The sequence below is a fragment of the Tauraco erythrolophus genome, unplaced genomic scaffold, assembly GCF_009769465.1.
Source record: "Tauraco erythrolophus isolate bTauEry1 unplaced genomic scaffold, bTauEry1.pri scaffold_52_arrow_ctg1, whole genome shotgun sequence".
NCBI lineage: Eukaryota > Metazoa > Chordata > Aves > Musophagiformes > Musophagidae > Tauraco > Tauraco erythrolophus.
In genome coordinates, this window is record NW_028238620.1 from 323,288 (window position 1) to 344,446 (window position 21,159).

Here is a 21,159-nt window from a genome sequence, read left to right on the forward strand (position 1 = left end):
CATCCCACACCAGGTCCCTTCCCCCACAGCATCCCCACCAGGTCCATTCCATCCTCACCGCATCCCCACCGCATCCCACCGGTCCCTTCCATCCCCACGCATCCCACCATGTCCCTTCATCCCCACCACATCCCCACCAGGTCCCTTCCATCTCACCGGGTCCCTTCCATCCTCACCACGTCTCTGCATCCCCACCACAGCCCACCATCTCTACCACATTTCACCACATCCCTCTGTGTGCCTTCCTCACTGTGTCTCTACATCATCCCCACCGTGTCCCTTCCATCTCCACCACATCCCCACCGTGTCCACTCCACCCTCACCACGTCTCTGCCATCCCCACCATGCCCACACCACATCCCCACTGTCCCATCACACCCCAGTGTCCCCATCATGTCTCCACCACATCCCCACTGTCCCCACTGTGTCCTCATCACCCCCACTATGTCCCCACCATCTCCCCACCGTTCCCACCGGTCCCCCCATCCCCATGGTCCACACTGCATCCCCGATGTCCCACACCACCCCGATGTCCCCACCACGTCCCCGATGCCCCACCGCGTCCCCGCCGTCCCAGCACAGACCCACCCTCCTCCTGGAAGACGCCGTCCTTCACCAGCTTGAAGGAGACGAAGACGGCCCTCCTCCTGCAGCGCCTTGGAGTGGGGGGGCATGGAGCCGGGGGTGATGCCCCCGATGTCGGGGGGCCCGCGGCTGGCCACGAAGAAGACGGGCTTGGGACGCCCGGCCAGAAGACCTGCGGAGGGAGAGCCCGGCGCTGGTGCCCCGGTGCCGGGGGAGGAGGGTGGGCACCCCGTGCCCCCGGCGGGGGTCCGCACTCACCGGGGTGATGACGGTGAGGTCGGGCAGGTGGCTGCCCCCCGCGCAGGGTGGTTGCTCAGGATGACGTCCCCCTCCCGCAGGTCCTCACCGAGGCTGCGGATCTGCGGCGGCACCGCGACGGCGTGAGCCAGGGGGTCCCCACGGCGGGGCGGGGGTCCCCCAGGGACCTCCTACCTGGAACTGGACGGTCTCCTGCATGGCACCCAGGTGGACGGGATGTGGGGGGCGTTGGACACCAGCCCCCGTCCGGCCCGAAGAGCGCGCACGAGAAGTCCAGCCGCTCTTGATGTTGGTGGAGATGGCCGTGCGCTGCAGGATCCGGCCCATCTGCTCTGCGGGGGGTGGGACGGGGCACGGCGGACCCTCAGGAGGGGACACGGTTGGGGGGCGGCCAGACGGCGGCCCCGGCGAAGCCCCACCCGGCCCCCGGCTCCCCTCCCCACCTGCGATGCTCATGAAGCGGTGGGAGAAGATGGAGAGCTGGACGGCGTCGAGCTGGGGGCCGACGGGGCGCGGGGGGCCCGAGCCCACCGCGATGAGATGTCGCCGAAGCGGGTGAGGCTGGCGGTGCAGCCCGGCCACCACGATGGTGCTGCGGGAGGAAAGTGGTGGCATCGGGAGATGGAGGCGTGTGGGGCTCCACGGGGTCCCCATCAGCTCCCCAGGGTCCCATCAGCTCCTTGGGTTCCCACCAGCTCCTTGAGGTCCCACCAACTCTCAGGGTTCCCACCAGCTCCCAGGGTCCCATGAGCTCCCTGGGTTCCATCAACTCCTTGGGTTCCCACCAGCTCCTTGAGGTCCCACCAGCTCCTCAGGGTTCCCACCAGCTCCCTGGGATCCCACCAGCTCCTCAGGGTCTCCACCAGCTCCCTGGGGTCCCACCAACTCCCTGGGGTCCCACCAGCTCCTCAGGGTTCCCACCAGCTCCCTGGGATCCACCAGCTCCTCAGGGTCTCCACCAGCTCCCTGGGGTCCCACCAACTCCTGGGGTCCCCACCAGCTCCTCAGGGTCTCCACCAGCTCCCTGGGTCCCACCAGCTCCTTGGAGTCCCACCAGCTTCTTGGGGTCCCACCAGCTCCTCAGGGTCTCCACCAGCTCCCTGGGGTCCCATCAGCTCCTTGGGGTCCCACAAGCCCCCCAGGGCCCCAGCAGCCGCCCGGGGCCCCGACCTGTTCTTGTCGATGATGATGGCGGGGCCGGGCACGGCGTGGTCGCAGGCCAGCTCCTCCAGCAGGAACACCGGCGTCTCCAGGTACCCTCCTCGAAGTAGCACGCGTCCTGCGAGGACCCTGCCTGGGTCACCCCCCATCCCTCGGGACCCCCGGCACCCCCAGACCCCCCCCTCGTCCTCACCGTCTCCACGCGGGCGGTTTCCCGCTGGGGGCGGGGGGTCTCACAGCTGATGCCGCTGCTGCCGGTGCCGCGCACCGCACGTCGTCCACCATACCGGCCGGTCGGGGATGGTGAAGCCGAACTCTGCCATGTACCTGCGGGGCGGGAGCGGGCACCGGCTGTGGGGAGGGGGCACCCCGAGACCCCTGGCTACCCCCAGCACGGCAGGCAGTGCCGGGAGGGGATTGCGGTGCCGGCATGGGGAGGTCACGGCACGAGAACGGGGATTGGGGTGCCGGGATGGGGGATCGCGGTGCCAGGATGGGATCGTGGCACTGGGACAGGAGATCACAGTGCTGGGACAGGGATGGCAGTGCCAGGATAGGGATCGTGGTGCTGGGATGTGGATGTGGCACTGGGATGGGGATCGCAGTGCCAGGATAGGGGCAGTAGCACCAGGAGGATCACAGTGCTGGATGGGATCACGTGCTGGATGGGGATCACAGTGCTGGGACAGGGATGGCAGTGCCAGGACAGGGATCGTGGTGCCAGGATGGGGATTGTGGTGCTGGGAAGAGGGATCATGGGACCATGATGGAGCTTCACAGTGCCAGGATGGGGATCACAGTGCCAGGATGGGGATTGTGGCACTGGGATGGGAGATCGTGGCACCAGGATGGGGGATCACAGTGCCAGACCAGAGGTTGCAACACCAAGACAAGGATCATGGTGCTGGGAGGGGGATCATGGCACTGGGACGGAGATCATGGTGCCAGATGGGGATCACAGCACCGGGATGTGGGATCACAGTGCCAGGACAAGGACTGCAGTGCCAGGATGGTGATTGTGGTGCCGGGATGGGGATCACAGTGCCAGATGGGGATCACAGCGCCGGGATGGGAGATCACAGTGCTGGCACAGGGATTGCAGCGCCAGGACAGGGATCATGGCACCAGGATTGGGATGGCGGTGCCAGGATGGGGATCATAGTGCCACAACGGTGATTGTAGCACCGGGATGGGGATCACGGTGCTGGATGGGGATCAGGGCGCTGGGTGGGGGATCACGGCACCAGGACGAGGATCGTGGCACTGGGGTGAGGACTGTGGCACTGGAACGGGGATCACGGCGCTCGGATGGGGACGGCAGCACCGAGACAGGGCCGGCAACACCGGGACGCGGACGGCATCACCGGGACGGACCGGCTGGTGAAGGCGGCATGGAAGTCCCCGGCGCGGCAGGAGTGCGGCGTGGGCGGGTGGCCCTTGGCCGAGCACATCAGGGCGCAGTCGGTGCCTCGTAGCGCAGGTGCAGGAACGCTTCCGTGCGGATTGCTCCCTGCGGGGCCACCCCGTCAGCGGGGCGACGCCGGCGGCTGCCCGGGCTCCCCGTCCCTCGCTCCGGCGCATCCCGGCACGTCCCAGCGCGGCGGCTCACCGGCGAAGCCCTGTGCCCGCAGCGCGTCCTGGCACTCCCGCTCCAGCGCGGCGATGCGGCCGTCCAGGCGCGGGAAGGCGGCGGGTTCGTAGCGGAGGGCACAGGGGGTCTGCGCCTCGTGCACCACGTCCGCCAGCGCCAGCCCGTACGCCGACAGGATCCCGCTGTACTGCGCGATGCCCACCCGCGCCGCTGCCGCGTGCCCCCCGCTGCCCAGGGACCCCCGAAACCCAGTGCAGGACCCCGGGGTGCCCCTGGACCCAACCAACCCCCGCGCCGGGGCGCCAGGGCACCCAAAAATCCAGCACAGCGCATGGGCACCGCAGCACCCCCGAGTGCATCTGGGGGATGAGGGCACCCCCAAACCCACGAACCCACCTAGGGACAGGGGCATCCTGAAAGGCATCCCCTGGGGGCTGGGCACCCCCCAAACCCTCCTGGGGACCTGGGCACCCCAAATGTATCCACCTGGGGGGCTGGGCACCCCCCAAACCCCACACCTCCTGGGGACCTGGGCACCCAAATGCATCCAGCTGGGGCTGGGCACCCCCCAAACCCATGCACCCATGCAGGGACAGGGGCACCCCCAAACCCCATGCACTCACCTGGGACCCTGGGCACCCCCAAACCCAACACATTCACCTCGGGGGGGTCCAGGCCCACCCCCCCCCCCCCCAGGAACCGGCAGCACCCCGACACCCCCAGGTGCCCCCCTGCCCCAGCAGGACCATCTCCCCCACCCCGATCCGGCAGCACCGGCAGAGGGGGAGATCCCCGCAGACGCCCCCCCACCCGTCCACCTACTTGTGGATGAAGACCCTGCTCATGCCCAGGGTGCGGGCGATGGCGCAGGCGTGCTGCCCCCCCGCGCCCCCGAAACACGCCAGCACGTGCCGGGCGGTGTCGTGGCCCCGGCCTGGTGGGGGGGGACACACACATGGGGGGGTGACGCCGGTGCCGGGCACCCACCCTGGCCCCCCCCCCCCCAAAACCTCCCCCGGGGTCCCCCGACCTGCGTCAGCGCGGATGGGGCGGCACTGGCCTCGTTGGCCACCCGCACGAAGCCCATGGCCACCTCCTCCACCGAGAGTGGCTGGCGGGTGCCGGTGCCGGCGTCGGCGTCGGCCATGAAGGCGTCGATGCTGGTGGCCAGCTCCCGGAACGCCCGCGCCGCCGTCTCCCGGCACAGCGGCTGGTCCTCGCCCGGCCCGAAGATGTGCGGGAAGTAGTCGGGGAGCAGGCGGCCCAGGCAGAGGTTGGCATCGGTGACGGTCAGCGGACCCCCTGCGCCGGGACGGGGACGGTGAGCGCGGCACCACGGCGCGGAACCCGCCGGTGCCGCGGCCACTCACCTTTGCGGTAGCAGGCGGGGCCGGGGTGGGCACCCGCCGACTCGGGGCCGACCACGAAGAGCCCGGACCTGGAGGGGAGACGCTGGGGGAGCAGGAGGGTCCCGGCGGTGCCGCCGTGCCGCGGCTGAGCCAGACCCGGGCTGCCAAGCCTCGCTGTGCCTTGCCCCGCGAGCAGGGGGTCCCGGCGGTGCCGCCGTGCCGCGGCTGAGCCGGACCCGCGCTGCGTCGAGCCTCGCCGTGCCCTGCCCGGGCACCCACGGCCACGGGACCCCCACCCACCTGAAGAAGAGGCGGGAGCCGCCGCCGGCCGCCACGTGTTAATGTCGAGCTGCGGCGCCTGGATGCTGACGCCGGCGGTGCTGGCCTCGAAGACGTGCTCGTACTCGCCGGCGTAGCGGCTGACGTCCGTCGAGGTGCCTGGGGAGGGCGGCTCAGCCCCGGCCGGACCCCCGCCCCGGCCCCCCCACCGCGGCCCCGCTCACCTCCATCGAAGCCGATGACGGGCTGCCCGTCCTCGCGCCGGTAGGTGGTCATGGCGTAGCCCACCACGCCGCCGGCGGGGCCGGAGAGGATGGCGCGGGCACCGCTGAACTGCTCCATGGGGGTGAGCCCCCCGTCCGAGCGCATGACAGCACCGGCACCTCCTGCGGGGCCGCGGGTGAGGGTCCCGGCGCAACGGGCACCCACGGCGGGTCCCGGCGGCACGGGCACTGCCAGGGGCGTTCCCAGCGGAACGGGCACCGGCGTGGGGGTCCCGGTGGCCCCACTCACCGCAGCTGGTGGGCAAAGCCGCGCGGAAGCTCTCCAGGTAGCGGTGGATGCAGGGGGTGAGGTAGGCATCGGCGCAGGCCGTGTACCCCCGCGGCACCGCCCGCACCATGCCCGCCACCGCCGATGAGAGCGAGACGTGCCGGAAACCCAGCTCCCGCGCCAGCGCCCCGACCTGTCCTCGTGGCCGGGCCAGCTGGGGCAGAGCGGGCACGGCGTCGGGCACTGGGGGGGGGTGTCCAGCCACGCGTCCCCCCACCCCGGGGTCCCACCGCACCGCGACTCACGCGTAGGAGTGGAGCAGCAGCACGGCCAGGCTGCGGATGCCGCGTGCCAGCACCCCTTCCAGCTCCCGCCGAGCGCCGACAGCTCCAGCGGCCGCTGCACCAGCAGGGACGCCCCGGTGGAGCCTGGGGACAGCCGGGGACGGGGGGTCAGGGGGTGTCCACCGCTGCCAGCCCCGGTTCCCCCCGCGGTGGGGTCCCCACCTTCAAGCACCGGGAGGGTCTCGGTGCCAGGGAGGCGGCAGAGGGCTGGTGCGGGATGAGCCGCTCGTCCACCTCGATCACCTCCTCGTACAGCACCTCTGGCACTGCCACCTCCTGCGCCAGGGGGGATGGCACCGTCAGGGGGGAGCCGCCGGCGGACACCCCGCCACGCTCGCCGCGCCGCGGCGGCCGCTGGTCGCGCTGGCCGTGGTGGCACGCGGGCGCTGGCGCGGGGCCATGCTGGCACGGGGCCGTGGCGGGGACCCAGCGGCGCTCACGGGACGCGGCACCGCGATCCGGGGACTTCCTGCTGCCGCCAAGGACGTCCGCGCCGGGCAGAGGACGCGCGGGCCCCACCGGGGGCGGGACGGCGGGGGGTCGCGCGGGGACGCGCTGCGCTGAGCCGGAACGGTGCCGGTCACGGGGACGTGCCAGCCCCAGCGCGGGCAGCGGGGGTCACGTGGGGACGCGCTGACCCGAGCCCGGACAGTGCCCGTCACGGGGACGTGCCGGTCATGGGGACGTGCCTGCCCGGTTCCAGGCGGCGGGGTCACGGGGATGGGCTGCCCGAGCCCGGAGAGCACGGAACACGGGCATGTGGCACCCTGAGCCTGGACGCCGCGGGTCCCAGGGACGTGGCACCCCAACCCGCGCCGGTGCCGGCACACCGGCGGTGCCGGGCCTCACCAGGTCAAAGATGTGGGTCGAGCCTGGCTGCCGATGTGGAGGAGGTCGCGGAAGCCGCGGGTGACGAGCAGTGCCAGGCGCTCGCCCCGGCGCTCCAGCAGCGCGTTGGTGGCCACCGTGGTGCCCATGCGGATCCACTCGATGCCGGAGGCGTCCAGGGGCTGATCCCGCGGCACCGGCACCCCGCTCTCCTGCCGGCACCCCGGCCTCAGCCCACCACCCACCACGGACCCTTGGCCCCCATGGTCCCACCGCGGACCCTCAGCCCCCCACGGCTCCACCGTGGACCCTCTGCCCGTCCCTCCTGGCACAGGGTGGAGGGAGGGGGGTCCGGACCAGACCAGGCTGCCCCAGCCCTGGGAGGGGGCACCGGGGTGGGGCTGGCACTGGCTGGGCACAGCCCAGGGATGGGGCGTGCATGGGGGGCTGGGGCACGGGGGTCTTGGGGAGGTCCTGGTGGAGTCCGGGGGGGGTCCTGGGGAAGTATGGGGTGGGTTCCTGGGATGAGATGCCAGGGGGAAGGTCTTGGGGGGACGGTCCTGGGGGGGTCTCCGGGATGGGGTCCTGAAGGGGGGTCCCACAGGGGGGGGGGGTCCTGGGGGGGTCCCAGTGGGGAGGTGGAGGAGATGCCAGGCTCTCTGAGGAAGGGTCCTGGGGAGCTCCTGGGGGGGTGCCGGGGGGGCTCGAGAGAGTCCCAGAGAGGTGTTGGGGGGGGTCCCGGGGGGGTCCCAGAGGACGGTCCCGGGGGGATCTCCCGGTGGGGGTGTTCCCGGAGGAGACCCAGGGGGTTCTTGGGAGGGTGCCGGGTGAGAGTTCCTGGGAGAGTCTGGGGGGGGGAAGGAGAGGGTGCCGGGGGGGTGGTCCTGGGGAGAGGGTGTTGGAGGGGGTCCCTGGGGGATTCTCGGCGGGAGGATCCCGGTGGGTGTCCCGGGGGGGGTTTCGAGGGGGATCACATGGGGGGGGGTCCCGGGGGGGAGGTCCCGGGAGAGTCTGGGGGGATGTTCCGAGGAGGATCCCGGAGCGTGGTCCTGGAGGGTGTCCGGGAGGGGTGGGGGGGTCCCGGGACGGGTTTCGGGGTGTCACCGGGGAAAGGTCTCAGGGGAGGGTCCGGGGGGTCCCGGGGGGGTCCGACGGCCGCACCTCCTGCAGGACGCGGCGGATGCCCTCGGTGGGGGCGTCCGGGTAGCCGGGATCCTCGGAGAGCAGCTTGAGGACGCGGACGCGGCCGCCGGGGCAGCGGGAAGACGTCGGTGAAGGTGCCGCCGCGGTCGATGGCGAACTGGAACCCGCGGGGACCCGACGCCGCTGCCATGGCGGGACCGGACGGCACCGGACGGCTCGGAACGGCTCGGAAACGGCTCGGAACGGCTCGGTACGGCCCGGCTCCCGCCGCCGCTCCCGCCGGCAGCGCGGAGCACCGGCCCCGCGGGGGGGGGCGTGGCTCGGCGGGGGGCGGTGTCTCTGAGGGGGCGTGGCCTCGGAGGGGGCGGAGTCTCCGGGGGGGCGTGGCTGACGCGCGGCGGGTGGGACGCTCCCCGTGGCAACCCCCCCTCCCCCGCACGCGCGCGCGGGGCACGCCGGGAGTTGTAGTCGTCCGCGCGGGGCACGCCGGGAGTTGTAGTGCGGCGCGGCGCGGGGCGCGCAGGATGCGGCGGCGGAGCTGCTGTCGGACGAGGGGTACCGGGGGACGGGCGCCGGCCCGCCGAGCTGCGCAAGGTCCGCGCCCGCATGGGCGGTTCGCGCGGCCGACGCTCGGCCTATCGAGCAGGGCCACACCAAGGCGCTGGCCGTGGTGTACGGCCGCACGAGGTGAGCGGCGGCGGCACCGGCACGGGCGCGCCGTGCCCCGGGCCTTCCGCTCCCCGGGCGCTCCGTTCCCCCCCTCGGGCCTCCCTTCCCCCCCCGTTCCCCCCCCAGTCCTCCATTTCCCCCAGTCCCTCCATTCCCCCCCAGTCCCTTCCATTCCCCCCCCAGTCCCCTCCATTCCCCCCAGTCCCTCCATTCCCCCACTCCCCTCCATTCACCCCCAATCCCTTCCATTCCCCGCCAGTCCCCTCCATTCTCCCCCAGTCCCCTCCATTCTCCCCCAGTCCCCCCTATTGCCCCCCCCAGTCCCCTCCATTCCCCCCCAGTCCCCTTATTCCCCCCCAGTCCCGTCTGTTCCCCCCCCCAGTCCCCTCTATTCCCCCCCAGACCCCCCGTTCCCTCCTGTCCCCTCTGCTCCCCCAGTCCCCTTCATTCCCCCCCCAGTCCCCTCTATTCCCCCCCAGTCCCCCCCGTTCCCTCCTGTCCCCCTGCTCCCCCCCCAGTCCCCTTCATTCCCCCCCAGTCCCCTCTATTCCCCCCCAGTCCCCCCCGTTCCCTCCTGTCCCCTCTGCTCCCCCCAGTCCCTTCATTCCCCCCCAGTCCCCTCTATTCCCCCCCAGTCCCCCCCGTTCCCTCCTGTCCCCTCCGCTCCCCCCCAGTCCCCTTCATTCCCCGCCAGTCCCTCTATTTCCCCCCCCAGTCCCCTCTGCTCCCCCCCAGTCCCCTCTGTTTCCCCATTCTCCCAGTCTGTCCCCCCCTGGTCCCAGATCCCCGGGCCGGTGGCCTCCACCCCCTGGCCCCGGCCCGTGCGCTTCCCCCCGAGATGCGCGGTGCCCGCAGCCGGGCGCTGCCGGACCGGGCGCTGGTGAATGCCAGTACAGCGTGGCCACCTTCGGCACCAGCGAGCGGGGCGGCGGCCGCACGGCGACCGGCAGGCGGGCGAGCTGGCACTGCTGCTCCAGCAGACCTTCGAGGCCGCCATCCTCACCCAGCTCTACCCGCGCTACCAGATCGACATTCGTCCAGGTGACGGCACGCGGCGGGCACGTGCGCGCCGGGGTCCCGGCGCGGCCGCTGACCCGCCGCCGCCGCCACCGCAGATCCTGCAAGCCGACGGCGGCAACTACTGCGCCTGCGTCAACGCGGCCACGCTGGCGGTGATGGACGCCGGCATCCCCATGCGCGACTACGTGTCGCCGGCGCGGCCGGCATGGTGGGACACGCCGCTGGCGGACCTGAGCGCCGCCGAGGGCGGCCGGGGGGCCGCGGCTGGCGCTGGCGCTGCTGCCGGCGTCGGGGCAGATCGCGCTGCTGCAGCTCAGCGCCCGCCTGCACCAGGAGCGGCTGGAGCCGGCGCTGGAGGCGGCCGGGCAGGCGTGCCGCGCGCTGCACGCCGTGCTGACCGCGTGGTGCGCGAGCGGCTGCGGGAGGTCACCGCGCTGCTGGGGACTGAGCGGCAGCGGCGCTGCCGGGAGGGGGGCAGTGCCAACCTGAGCGTCGTGGTAATAAAGCTCTGGTGCCGTGTGCCCTGTGCCGTGTGCCGTACTGTGCCGCGCTGTGTGCCATACTGTGCCGTGTCGTGCACCGTGCTGTACTGTGCTGCGCACTGTGCCATGCCATATGCCATACTGTGCCACGCTGTGTGCCGTGCACTGTGCCATGTGCCATACTGTGCCCTGTGCTGTACCGTACCGTGCACTGTGCCGTGTGCTGTACTGTGCCGCACCGTGCACCGTGTCATGTGCCATGCTGTGTGCCATACTGTGCCGCGACATGTGCCGTGCACTGTGCGTGTGGTCCGGTACTGTCCACGCTGTGCACCGTGCCACGTGCCATGCCATGTGCCGTGCTATGCTGTGCCATGCGCTGTACTGTGCCGCACTGTGTGCTGCACCGTGCCCCGTGCCGTGTGCCATACTGTGCTGCACCATGTGCCATGCTGTGTGCCATACTGTGCCACACTGTGTGCCGTGCTACGCCGTGCCGTGCCGCTTCCCTTGGCACGTGCTGGTGCCCGGGTCTCCGACTCACCCCGTGGTGCCGGTGGGCGCCAGACCCCAGCGCCGCGGTGCCCGCACAGTACGCACAGCACAAGGGGGTTGGGGCCCCGCACAGCCCCCCCTTGCACATGGGCCCTTGCACACACGGCTCGGCTGCTCTCGCGCCCCCTGTTGCACACTCGCCCCCCCTTGCACACTCGCCCCCCGTTGCACACTCACTCCCTTGCACACTCACCCTCCTTGCACACTCACCCCCTGTTGCACATCGCCCCCGTTGCACACTCAGCCCCGTTGCATACTCACCTCCCCTGCACACTTGCCCCCCTTGCACACTCACCCCCGTTGCACACTCACCCCCCTGCACACTTGCCCCATTGCACATCACCCCCGTTGCACACTCACCCCCTGCCACTCGCCCCCCTTGCACACTCACCCCCGTTGCACACTCACCCCCTGCAACACCGCCCCCCGTTGCACACTCACCCCGTTGCACACTCACCCCCTTTGCACCCGCCCCCCCGCCCTCAGCCCGCCCGCCCCGCCCCCGCGCATGCGCAGAGCGGCCGGGCGGTGCCCATCGATGTCTCTGGGCTCCGCCCCTCGGGCTGCCGCGTTCCGCGCGCGATTGAGCGGCCTGTGCGGGCGGCGCGACCGAGGTTGGGGGGGGGACCGGGGATCCCGGGGGTTTGGGGGTCCCGGGGCCTCGGGTGGGTGTGGGCGGGTTGGGGGCCGTGGGGGGGAGTTAGGGGGGTGTGGGGCGGGGACGGTGCTGGGGGGGTGTGGGGCAGGGAGGGGCTGTGGGCGGGGTGCGGGGGCTGTGGGGCGGGTAAGGGGTGGGGGGGGGATGTGGGGCGGGGGAGGTCTGTGGGGGAGGTGTGGGGGGGACGGGGCAGTGGGGGGTCTGTGGGCAGGGAGAGGGCTGGGGCGGATAAGGGGCTGGGGGGGGGTGTGGGGCAGGAGGGGGCACCTGGGTGCCCAGGGGGTACATGGTGGCCGTGGGTGCCCGGAGCGGCCCGGTGGGTCCGTGGGCAGCCCTGGGCCAGGGGTGTCCGTGGGGCTGCCCCCCACCCAGTGCCACTGGGGGCCCCGTCCTCCCCCCAGCCCCCGCCGCGCCATGGGGCTGCTGTCGGACCCCCACTGCCGGCGAGCACTCTCCCGCCTGGTGCTGCGCCTCAACACGCCGCTCTGGTGAGTGCCAGGGGCAGCCATGGGCGGGCAGGGGGGTGCTGCGTGGGGTGCGACCCCCCTGCCGCCACCCCACCCTGACCCCCGCCGTGCCCCCACAGCGCCCTGAGCTACGTGGCGGGGCTGGGCTGGTTCCTGGCCGTGGCATTCCCACCCCTGGCACCGCGCACCTACATGTCGGAGAACGCCATGGGCTCCACCATGGGGAGGAGCAGTTCCTCCTGGCGAGCGGTGCGCTCTCCTACGCCCGCGAGTTCGCCGGGCACAAGAAGAAAGCGGGGTGAGAGCCGGTGTGGGCAGAGGTGCCCCCCCCGAGCAGGGTTTTTTGTTTGAGGGGGGTCCATGCCACCTCTCGTGCTCCGCAGGGCATGCCGGTGGCGTGGCTGGAGAAGACCATGTGGCACCTGGGGCTGGAGGTGCACCGGCAGCCCTTCGCCCGCACCTGCCCTTCCCGGATGAGGCCCGCGAGCGATATGTGCGTGCCCCCGCCCTGGGGAGGGGTCCCAGCAAAGGGCACCCCCCCCAACGCGACCCCCTCCTCCTCTTGGCAGATGGTGAAGGGCACGAATGTGTATGGCATCCTGCGGGCGCCGCGTGCTGCCAGCACCGAGGCGCTGGTGCTGAGCGTGCCCTGCAGCGAGGGGCCCCACAACACCAGGCCGTGGGCTGATGCTGGCACTCGCCTCCTACTTCCGCGGTGAGTCCCGGGGGCGCTTGGCACCCGCCTTGGGGGGCTCTGAGGCCATGGGGCAATGCCCAGCGGGTCCCCTGGGGTGGTGAGTGTCCCCGTGCCCGCTGTGGGGCAGGTCCTTACCCAGCAGGGACATGAGGGTGGGTGCCTGCTGGCCTGGGGGCTTTTTTGGGCAGCAACGCGGGGAGCCAGTCCTATGGGGGTTGTGCCAGGCTCTGCTGAGACTGTGCCAGGCTTTGCCAGGGCAGGGACTGGGCTCTGCCGGGGCTGTGCCAGGCTTTGCCAGGGCAGGGACTGGGCTCTGCGGGGGCTGTGCCGGGCTCTGCCGAGGCTGTGCCAGGGCTGTGCTAGGGCAAGGACTGTGCTGAGGCTGTGCCAGGCTTGCCAGGGCAGGGACTTGGCTCTGCGGGGGCTGTGCCGAGGCTGTGCCAGGCTCTGCCAGGGCAGGGGCTTGGCTCTGCGGGGGCTGTGCCAGGGTTTGCCGGGACCGTGCTGGGCTCTGCCGAGGCTGTGCTGGGTTTTGCTAGGGCAGGGGACGGCTCTGCCGAGGCTGTGCCAGGCTTTGCCAGGGCAGGGGCTTGGTTCTGTGGAGGCTGTGCCAGGGTTTGCCAGGGCTGTGCTGGGCTCTGCCAGGGCAGGGACTGGGCTCTGCAGGGTCTGTGCCAGGCGTCGAGGCTGTGCTGGGGCAGGGACTGGGCTCCACCACGGCTGTGCCAGGCTTTGCCAGGGCAGGAACCGCGCTGCCACATCTGCCCCATTGCCTCCAGGCCAGATCTACTGGGCGAAGGACATCATCTTCCTGGTGAACGAGCACGACCTGCTGGGCATGGAGGCCTGGCTGGAGGCCTACCACGACGTCAACGTCACCGTGAGGCGGCAGCCCGGGCAGCGGGTCCGGCGGCGCCGGCGTAGCGCTGACACAGTGTGGTGCCCGCAGGGGTGCAGTCCTCGGGCGCGCTGGGCCGGGCGGCGCCATCCAGGCAGCCATCTCGCTGGAGCTGAGCAGCGACGTGGTGACCAGCTTCGACGTGGCGGTGGAGGGGCTCAACGGGCAGCTGCCCAACCTCGACCTGCTCAACCTCTTCCACGCCTTCTGCCAGAAGAACGGGCTGCTCTGCACCATCCAGGGCAAGGTGAGCCGTGCCAGGCAGACCCCCACCGCGGTGACCCCCAGGGCGCCCGGTGCCACCGCGGGAGAGCTCCTGCCCCGCAGTGCCGGAGCTTCGCCGGTGCCCAGGTGGCCAAGGGCATCCTGGCTCCTGTCAGCAACAGTGCGGCCAGCGGCACTGGGAAGGGATCGTCCCCCCAGACGTGGCACTGGGGGGGTCGCTCCTCGGATCCCGTGTCCAGTTTGGGCCCCCGCGCCGAGAAGGACACTGAGGTGCCGGAGCGTGTCCGGAGAAGGGCGAACGGTGGAACCATTCCATGATTCCATGACATGAGGAGAAATTTCTTCCCCGAAATGGCTGCCGAGCGCTGGAACGGGCTGCCCGGGGCGGCAGTGGAGTCACCATCCCTGGGGGCATCTAACAGACGTGGCGCTGGGGGACAGCGGTGGAGTTGGCACGTTGGGTCAGCGGTTGGGCTCGGTGATCCCACAGCTCTTTGCCACCTGGCGATGCCATCGCCACGCGTGGGGTGACCGGGCTCTTCCCCGCAGCTCCAGCGCTCGACTGGGACTCGCTGCCCGCCTATGCCCACAGCCTGCAGACGCTGCTGTGATGGTGCTGGCACAGGCGGTCGGGGCGGCCGCGCGGCGACCATGGGCTCTTCCTGCGCTACCGCATCGAGGCCGTCACCCTGCGCGGCATCAACAGCTTCCGCCAGTACAAGTACGACATGACCACCGTGGGCAAGTGAGTAGGGGGCCAGGGGGGTGTCCTGGGGGGGGTCCCGGGGCGCAGCCCCGGCTCCTCGCTGTGCCGGTGCCCGCAGGACGCTGGAGGGCATGTTTCGGAAGCTCAACAACCTGCTGGAGCGGCTGCACCAGTCCTACTTCTTCTACCTCCTGCCCTCCCTGTCCCGCTTCGTCTCCATCGGCGTCTACATGCCGGCCTTCGGCTTCCTCATCCTCGTCCTCGTCCTCAAGATATCCTTTTGGGCGGAGGGGAGGGGTCGGGAGGGTGGGCGAGGGGCGCGGCCGACCCTGCCCCGCTCCTTTCCTGACCGTGCCCACGCCCTGGACCTCTGGATGAAGCTGAGAGTGCGAGACCGGCAACGCCGAGCGGCTCTGGGACGGCGACCGTGGTGCTGCCGGGGAGGTGCGGGCCCTTCCCCACCCCTGCCCCTCCCCACGCAGCCTCGCCCACCTCTAAAGCCCCGTCTTTCGGCAGGAGCCCCGTCCCGGTCCCGGTCTGCTGGCGCTGGTGCCGCCGCTGCTCATCTGCCACGCCGCTGGCATTGCCCTCTACTTCTTGCCGGTGCTGGGGCAGCGCGTGGCCACCCAGCACTTCCCAGTCTCCGAGTCGGAGGCCGTGGTGCTCACCGTCATCGCCATCTACGTGGCGGGCATGGCCCTGCCCCACAACACCCACAGGTGCCAGGGGGTTCGGGGAGTGGGGCGCCGGGGCGCTGTGCCGCCGCTGCCGCCACCACCACCGCGGGGCTGAGGGTGCCGGTGCCACGCAGGGTGCTGGCGGGGCGGGCAGCGACGGGGCTGGATGACGCTGAAGCTGCTGGCACTGCTGTACCTGGCGCTGCAGTTGGGCTGTTTGGCACTCTCACTTCTCCCTCGGCTTCCTCCTGGCTGCCACCATGGTGCCCGCCGCCGCCGCCGTCCCAGCCCAATGGGCCCGGTGAGCGCGCATGGTGGGGGGAGGCCCTCTGTGCTGGGGGGCGTGCCTGGGGGGATCGTGGGGTGGGATGGTTGCCAGGGGGGCACCATGGGGGGCTCTGCCTGGAGTGGGAGGATGCCGGGGGCACTGGGTGGGCTCTGCCGAGGGTGGGGGGATGCCAGGGGGCTGCTGGGGGCTGTCCCAGGGCTGGAGGGGGGCTGAGTGGGGTCTCCCTGGGGTGGGGTGCTGGAAGCTCTCCCTGAGGCAGGGGGTGCCAGAAGGGACACCAGTGTCTCTTCCCAGGGTGGGGGGGTGCTGGGGGCTCTCCCTGAGGAGATGGGGGTGGGAGAATGCCAAGGGGCACCAGGGGGGTTCTCCTGGGGTGGGGGATGCTGGAGGGCACTGCAGGGGCTCTGCTTGGGGTAGGAGGATGCCAGGGGGGTGCTGGGGGCTCTCTCTGGGGGGATGGTGGGTGGAGGGATGCCAGGGGACGCCAGGGAGGTTCTCCTGGGTGGGGGGGATGCTGGGGGCTCTGCCCAGGGCCAGGTGGCGCCAGGGTCTCTCCCTGGGGTGAAGGGATGTCAGGAGGATGGGGGGCGATGCCAGTGGACGATGGGGCAGGGGATGCCGGGATGACTCCCCCCAGGGTGAGGGGCTGTCGGCGGGGGGCTCCCCCCCCGGCAGCAGCTGCTGACGGTGCCCCTCTCCCACAGGGTGCTGCTGGCGGCACTGCTGGTGCTGGCGACGCCGGCGGTGACGCTGCTGCTGGGCATCTTCCTGCAGCAGGAGCTGGTGGAGGCGCCGGCGTCGCCGGCGAGGGCTGGCAGCTCTTCCTGGGCGCCGTGGCCGAGGGGCTGCTGCAGCACCACCTCTACGGCTCCTTCCTCTTCCCCTTCCTCGCCCTCGGCGCCTACCCCGCCTGGCTGCTGCTCTGGAACGTGCTCTTCTGGAAGTGAGGGGGCACGGTGGACCCACGGACAGATGGATGGACCCATGGACGGACCCACGGACGGACCCACGGATGGACCCACAGACAGACCCATGGCTGGATGGACCCACAGATGGACCCACAGGTGGATGGACCCACAGACAGACCCATGGATGGATGGACCCCCAGATGGACCCATGGATAGACCCACAGACGGACGGACCCATGGCCGGACCGAGATGGACCCAGGATGGATGGACCCATGGACAGACCCACGGATGGAAGGACCCACAGACAGACCCATGGACGGACAGACCCCAGACGGACCGACGGATGGATGGACCCCTAAATGGACCCACGGACAGACCCACAAACGGACGGACCGGCAGACAGACCCACGGAGGGACGGACCCACAGACAGCCCCCAGACAGCCAGTGGGGCCAGGCGCTGCCAGGGGTCACATCCCCGTCCCCACCCCCACGGGACGGGCACACCGGCCCCGGCCGAGCCCCCCAGGGTGCAGCGGGTCCTGCCCCGGTGGGGGGGGAGGCGCTGCCAGTCAGGCCCTCCCGTTCGACCAGGGGGGCTGTGGTGCCCGGTGTGTACTGGGAGGGGTGTGACTGTACCGGGGGGTGTGTATCTGGTCTGTACTGGGGTGGGTGTCTGTACCGGGGGGTCTCTGTCCAGTCTGTGCTGGGGATCTGTATCTGGGCAGTACTGGGGGGGTCTGTACCTGGCCCGTACCGGGGGGGGGTCTGTATCTGGTCTGTACTGGGGTGGGTGTCTGTAACCGGGGGGGTCCCGGTACGGTCTGTCCGGGGGGTCTCTATCCAGTCTGTGCTGGGGGATCTGTATCTGGGTCTGTACTGGGGGGGGGTCTGTATCCAGTCTGTACTGGGGGGGGCTGTCTGTACCCGGTCGTACCGGGGGGGTCTGTACCGGGGGGTCCCGGCACGGTCTGTCCGGGGGGGTCGGGGCCCGCCGCGCGCTGCAATAAAGGCGGAACCGGGAGCGGAGCCGCAGTCGTGCTTGGGGAGGGGCGGGGACGGACACGACCGGAACGGACACGGGGCGGGTTCTGACGTAGCTTCCGGGGAGTGACGTCAGAGGGCGTCACGTCCGGGGCGGGCCGGCGGCGTCCCCTCGACCTCGGCGCGGCGGCGCCGGGAGCAGCGCGGCGATGGCGGCGGTGGCGGTGCGGAGCGTCCCGCTGCGGCCCTACGGCCTCCTGCTGCCCAGGGCCCGGCCCGCCCGCCCCGGTGAGCCCCGCCACGGCCCGGCCCGGCCCGGATCCCCGGTTCCCCCCGCCCCATCCCGCCCCGGGGTCCCCGGTTCCCTTCCTCATCCCGCCCCGGGGTCCCCGGTTCCGCCTCCCCATCCCGGTGTCCCTGGTTCCCCCGCCCCATCCCGCCCCGGGTCCCCGGTTCCACCTCCCCATCCCGGGGTCCCGGTTCCTCCCGCCCCGGGGTCGTCGGTTTCTCCCCCGCCCCGATCCGTTTCCGGTGTCTCCGGTCCCCCCACCATTCATGCCCGGTGTCCCCGGTCTCCCTCCCGTGCCCCTCACCGCCCCCCCCATCCTGCCCGGTGTCCCGACCCCGCACCAGTCCAGCCCGGTGTCCTCAGTTTCTCCCCCATCCGTGCCCGGTCTCCTGTCCCCCCACATCCGTGCCCGGTGCCTGGTCCCCCAACAGTCCATGACTGGTGTCCCCAGTTCCTGCCCCCCATTCATGCCCGCTGTCACCAAACCCCCCCATCCGTGCCAGTGTCTCCAGTTCCCCCCGGCATCCGTGCCCAGTGTCCCCAGTCCCCCTACCAGTCAATAACTGGTGTCCCCGGTTCCCCCCCCATCCATGCCCAGTGTCTCCAGTTCCTGCCCCGCTATCCGTGCCTGGTGTCCCTGGTCCCCCCCCTCCCATCCATGCCTGGTGTCCCCGCTTCCCCTTACCCCTGCCCGGTGCCCCCCCACCTGCTGTGGGTACGGGGGTGCCGTGCCCATCCCGCTGCCCGCGGGCCCTGACTTCTGTGCCCACCCCGCGGCCCTGATGCTGTGCCCCCCCCCAGGCACCCATGTCGTCCTTGCGGGGATGCCCCGCGGGCGGAAGGCGGCGGTGGCGGCGGCGCTGGGGTGCTGGCGGCGGGCGGGGGGGCCGTGGCGCTGGCGCTGCGCTCGGCCCTGGGCGCCGGCGAGCTGGAGATGCACCCCCCGAGCTTCCCCTGGAGCCACGGCGGCGCCCTGGCCGCCCTCGACCACAGCAGGTACCGCAGCGGGCACGGTGGTGAGACCCTCGGCGGGGTGCCGGCGCCGTTCACCCGCCTCTTCTTCCTCCTCCTCTTCCTCGCAGCGTGCGGCGCGGCTTCAGGTGTACAAGCAGGTCTGCTCCGCCTGCCACAGCATGGAGTACCTGGCGTTCCGCAACCTCATCGGCGTCAGCCACACCGAGGCGGAGGCCAAGGCGCTGGCACGAGGAGGTGAGTCCCGGGCCCCGGCGCGGCGCCGGCGTTGGCCCCGGCACCGCGGTGCCCCCAGCTCAGGGTTCTCCTCTCCACCTGGCGCAGGTGGAGGTGGTGGACGGTCCGGACGAGACCGGCGAGATGTTCACGGTCCCGGCAAGATCTCCGACTACTTCCCAAGCCCTACCCCCAACGCCGAGCGGCGCGAGCCGCCAACAACGGGCGCTGCCCCCCGACCTCAGCTACATCGTCAACGCCGGTAAAGTGCCAGCACCGCCCCGCGCACGGGGCGGTTCGGTGGGTCCCGGACCCACGTGGAGCTCGGGGTGGCGAGCGGATCCCCCGCTGAGGGGGGACCTCCTGGGGTGGGTCTCGGCAGCCCCGGCGCTGACCGCAGGTGCCCGCGGCAGGCACGGCGGCGAGGACTACGTGTTCTCCCTCCTCACCGGCTACTGCGACCCGCCGGCCGGCGTGGCGCTGCGGGAGGGGCTGCACTACAACCCTACTTCCCGGGCCAGGCCATCGGCATGGCCCCCCCCATCTACAACGAGATCCTGGAGTTCGATGACGGTAAGAGGGTGCCAGCGCGGTGCCGCGCCGCGGGGGTGCTGGTTCGCGGCGTGCTCAGCGTGTGCCCCCCCCCGCCCTCTGCCACCTCCAGGCACCCCGGCCACCATGTCCCAGATCGCCAAGGACGTCTGCACGTTCCTGCGGTGGGCGGCAGAGCCGGAGCACGACCACCGCAAACGGATGGGCTTGAAGGTGGGTGCCCACCCCGGGGGGGTTGGGGGGGAGTGGGCAGTGCCCATGCCTCCCCCCCGCGCCGCGGCGGTTGGCGACTCGACTCCGTCCTCCCCCCAGATGCTGATGATCTCGGGGCTCCTGGTTGTCCCTCCTCTACTACATGAAGCGGCACAAGTGGTCGGTGCTGAAGAGCAGGAAGATGGTTACCGGCCCCCCAAGTAGGGGGGCAGTGGGGTGCCACCCCCCCGCTGGGCCACGCACAACCCCCGGGCTGCGGGAGGTGGCCGGTGGCATCGCGTGCCCGCGCCGCGGGCTCCTTATTTAACACGGCCCTCGGCCCCCCCAGTGCCGGCGCCGCCGCTCGCCCTCCGCGGGGTGGGCGCTGGTGCCGGTGCCCGGAGGGGATGGGGGGCAACGGAAATAAAGTCCGGGTTGGTGGAGGGGACGGTGTGGTGTGTGTGCCTGTGCCACGGTGGGGGGAGAGCTGTCGGCGCCCCTTCTCAGGGTCTGAACAACCCCAGCCTCAGGATGCCCCCCGGGATGCCCTCCTTGCCCTCTGGCGCGTCCACCTGCTGTGGTTTAACCCCCGGGGGTAAAAAAGCGCCACCTGGCCACGTGCCCATGCCAGGGAGAGGAGAAAAAACGGAACAAGGAGCTCGAGGGTTGGGACGGGGATGGGGTGGGGGTCACTCCCCCGATGATGGTCATGGGCAGATGGCCTCCGTGGGGACCAAACCAGTTTAATTAAGGGGACAAACCAGTTTAATTCATCAATCACAGCGGAGGATAATGAGAAGCGACGCCGGATCTTACAACCTCCCTCCCCCTCCTTCTTCCCGGCTCTTCCCCGCTCCGGCAGCGTGGGGGATGGGGAACGGGGGTCCTGGTGGGTTCGTCACAGGCTGGTTCTGCTGCTCCTCCTCATGGGAGCCAGTTCTCTGTGAGCTCCGATGGGAGCCCTTCCCGCAGGATGCCGTCCCTACCCACCGGATCGCTCCGGTGTGGGCTTTCCCACCGAGTCACGGTGTCTTAGGGCGCAGCACCCGCTCCGGTGTGGGGTCCTCCATGCACTTGAGCTGCAGCTCTGCTCCAGCGTCAGTCCCCAGCCGCGTGGGGTCCTTCCCACGGAGACAAACCCCCAGGAACTCCCTCGGCACAGGCAGCTCTGCGCCAGCGGGGGCTTCTCTGCGGGCAGCAGGTGGATCTCGGCGCCGGCACACATCGCCCGCACCGTCTCCGCCGCCCTCAGTGTCTGCGTGGCGGTTTCGCTCGGGTCTCGGGGCTCTCTCGGCTGCAGCCGTGTCGGGCTGGTCGGTCATGGCAGGATGAGCACAGCCGGGCAGCGTGGCACTTTGGAGCTCTCCAACCGCACCACCACGGGCATCGCCAGTCCGGTGCCGGCGCCCCCACCTCCGCCGTCCCTTCCCCGCCGGTCCCGTATGCCAGGGGGTTTCTTTGTCCCTCCTCAATACGTTTGTGCCGTGGTGCCGCGTGGCTCAGTCCTGCCCGGCACCACCAGAAACACCCCCACGTCACCCGGCGCCCGCAGCTCTCCCCTGCGACCGCAAGCATCTTTCGGGGCCGCCGTGCCGGCTCTGACCGCGGCCGCGCCGTCCCTCGGTGTGAGGAGAGCGACTCCCGACCCCGGCTGCTTCCGGTGAGCCCCCCGTC

General features: G+C 71.4%; 5 protein-coding genes across 5 annotated transcripts in view; 3 read left to right on the plus strand and 2 right to left on the minus strand.

Annotated features, from left to right (window-relative positions):
- Window positions 1–2,153, minus strand: part of LOC147525889 (microtubule-actin cross-linking factor 1, isoforms 6/7-like) — a 7,970-nt gene extending 5,817 nt beyond the window's left edge. The window contains exons 1-5 of the mRNA XM_086630822.1: window positions 1,879–2,153; window positions 1,287–1,435; window positions 1,018–1,175; window positions 844–944; window positions 621–714 (exon numbers count right to left, since the gene is read on the minus strand). Coding sequence (XP_086486948.1) covers window positions 621–714; window positions 844–944; window positions 1,018–1,175; window positions 1,287–1,435; window positions 1,879–2,153 — 777 coding nt within the window. The remainder of the gene's footprint in view (window positions 1–620; window positions 715–843; window positions 945–1,017; window positions 1,176–1,286; window positions 1,436–1,878) is intronic.
- Window positions 2,154–2,237: 84 nt separating this feature from the next.
- Window positions 2,238–8,220, minus strand: OPLAH (5-oxoprolinase, ATP-hydrolysing). The gene is made up of 12 exons (XM_086630823.1): window positions 8,049–8,220; window positions 6,932–7,212; window positions 6,222–6,335; window positions 5,737–5,929; window positions 5,448–5,609; window positions 5,241–5,382; window positions 4,966–5,033; window positions 4,652–4,897; window positions 4,418–4,529; window positions 3,614–3,822; window positions 3,379–3,514; window positions 2,238–2,331 (listed from the first exon to the last, which is right to left on the minus strand). The coding sequence occupies exons 1-12, from the start codon at window positions 8,218–8,220 to the stop codon at window positions 2,238–2,240; spliced, it is 1,929 nt and encodes a 642-aa protein (XP_086486949.1).
- EXOSC4 (exosome component 4) lies at window positions 8,219–11,544 on the plus strand. Its single transcript, XM_086630824.1, is given in 10 exon segments — window positions 8,219–8,254; window positions 8,530–8,590; window positions 8,593–8,641; window positions 8,643–8,708; window positions 9,528–9,580; window positions 9,583–9,621; window positions 9,624–9,963; window positions 9,965–10,110; window positions 10,113–10,216; window positions 11,503–11,544. Coding segments are annotated over 10 exon segments (936 nt in total).
- A 284-nt stretch (window positions 11,545–11,828) lies between these two features.
- On the plus strand, window positions 11,829–16,320 carry GPAA1 (glycosylphosphatidylinositol anchor attachment 1). The gene is given in 17 exon segments (XM_086630834.1): window positions 11,829–11,902; window positions 12,001–12,101; window positions 12,104–12,189; window positions 12,265–12,337; window positions 12,340–12,374; window positions 12,451–12,560; window positions 12,562–12,596; window positions 13,358–13,458; window positions 13,514–13,730; window positions 14,257–14,446; window positions 14,526–14,679; window positions 14,767–14,793; window positions 14,924–15,163; window positions 15,239–15,309; window positions 15,311–15,359; window positions 16,052–16,172; window positions 16,175–16,320. Coding segments are annotated over 17 exon segments (1,830 nt in total).
- A 1,153-nt stretch (window positions 16,321–17,473) lies between these two features.
- On the plus strand, window positions 17,474–19,813 carry CYC1 (cytochrome c1). The gene is given in 14 exon segments (XM_086630825.1): window positions 17,474–17,552; window positions 18,355–18,410; window positions 18,413–18,549; window positions 18,636–18,649; window positions 18,652–18,759; window positions 18,848–18,892; window positions 18,895–18,921; window positions 18,924–18,965; window positions 18,968–19,003; window positions 19,142–19,240; window positions 19,243–19,314; window positions 19,406–19,506; window positions 19,606–19,629; window positions 19,631–19,813. Coding segments are annotated over 14 exon segments (1,023 nt in total).
- The last annotated feature ends 1,346 nt before the right edge of the window (window positions 19,814–21,159 follow it).

Excerpts from the sequence above, each read along its gene's own strand:
- OPLAH (XM_086630823.1), bottom strand. The coding sequence starts at position 8,220 with ATGGCAGCGGCGTCGGGTCCCCGCGGGTTCCAGTTCGCCATCGACCGC. Across the intron at positions 7,213-8,048 it reads TCCGCCGCGTCCTGCAGGAG|GAGGGACGGGCAGAGGGTCC; the intron begins GTGCGGCCGTCG and ends ACCCTGTGCCAG. Across the intron at positions 5,034-5,240 it reads CCCGCCTCTTCTTCAGGTGG|GTCCGGGCTCTTCGTGGTCG; the intron begins GTGGGGGTCCCG and ends TCTCCCCTCCAG.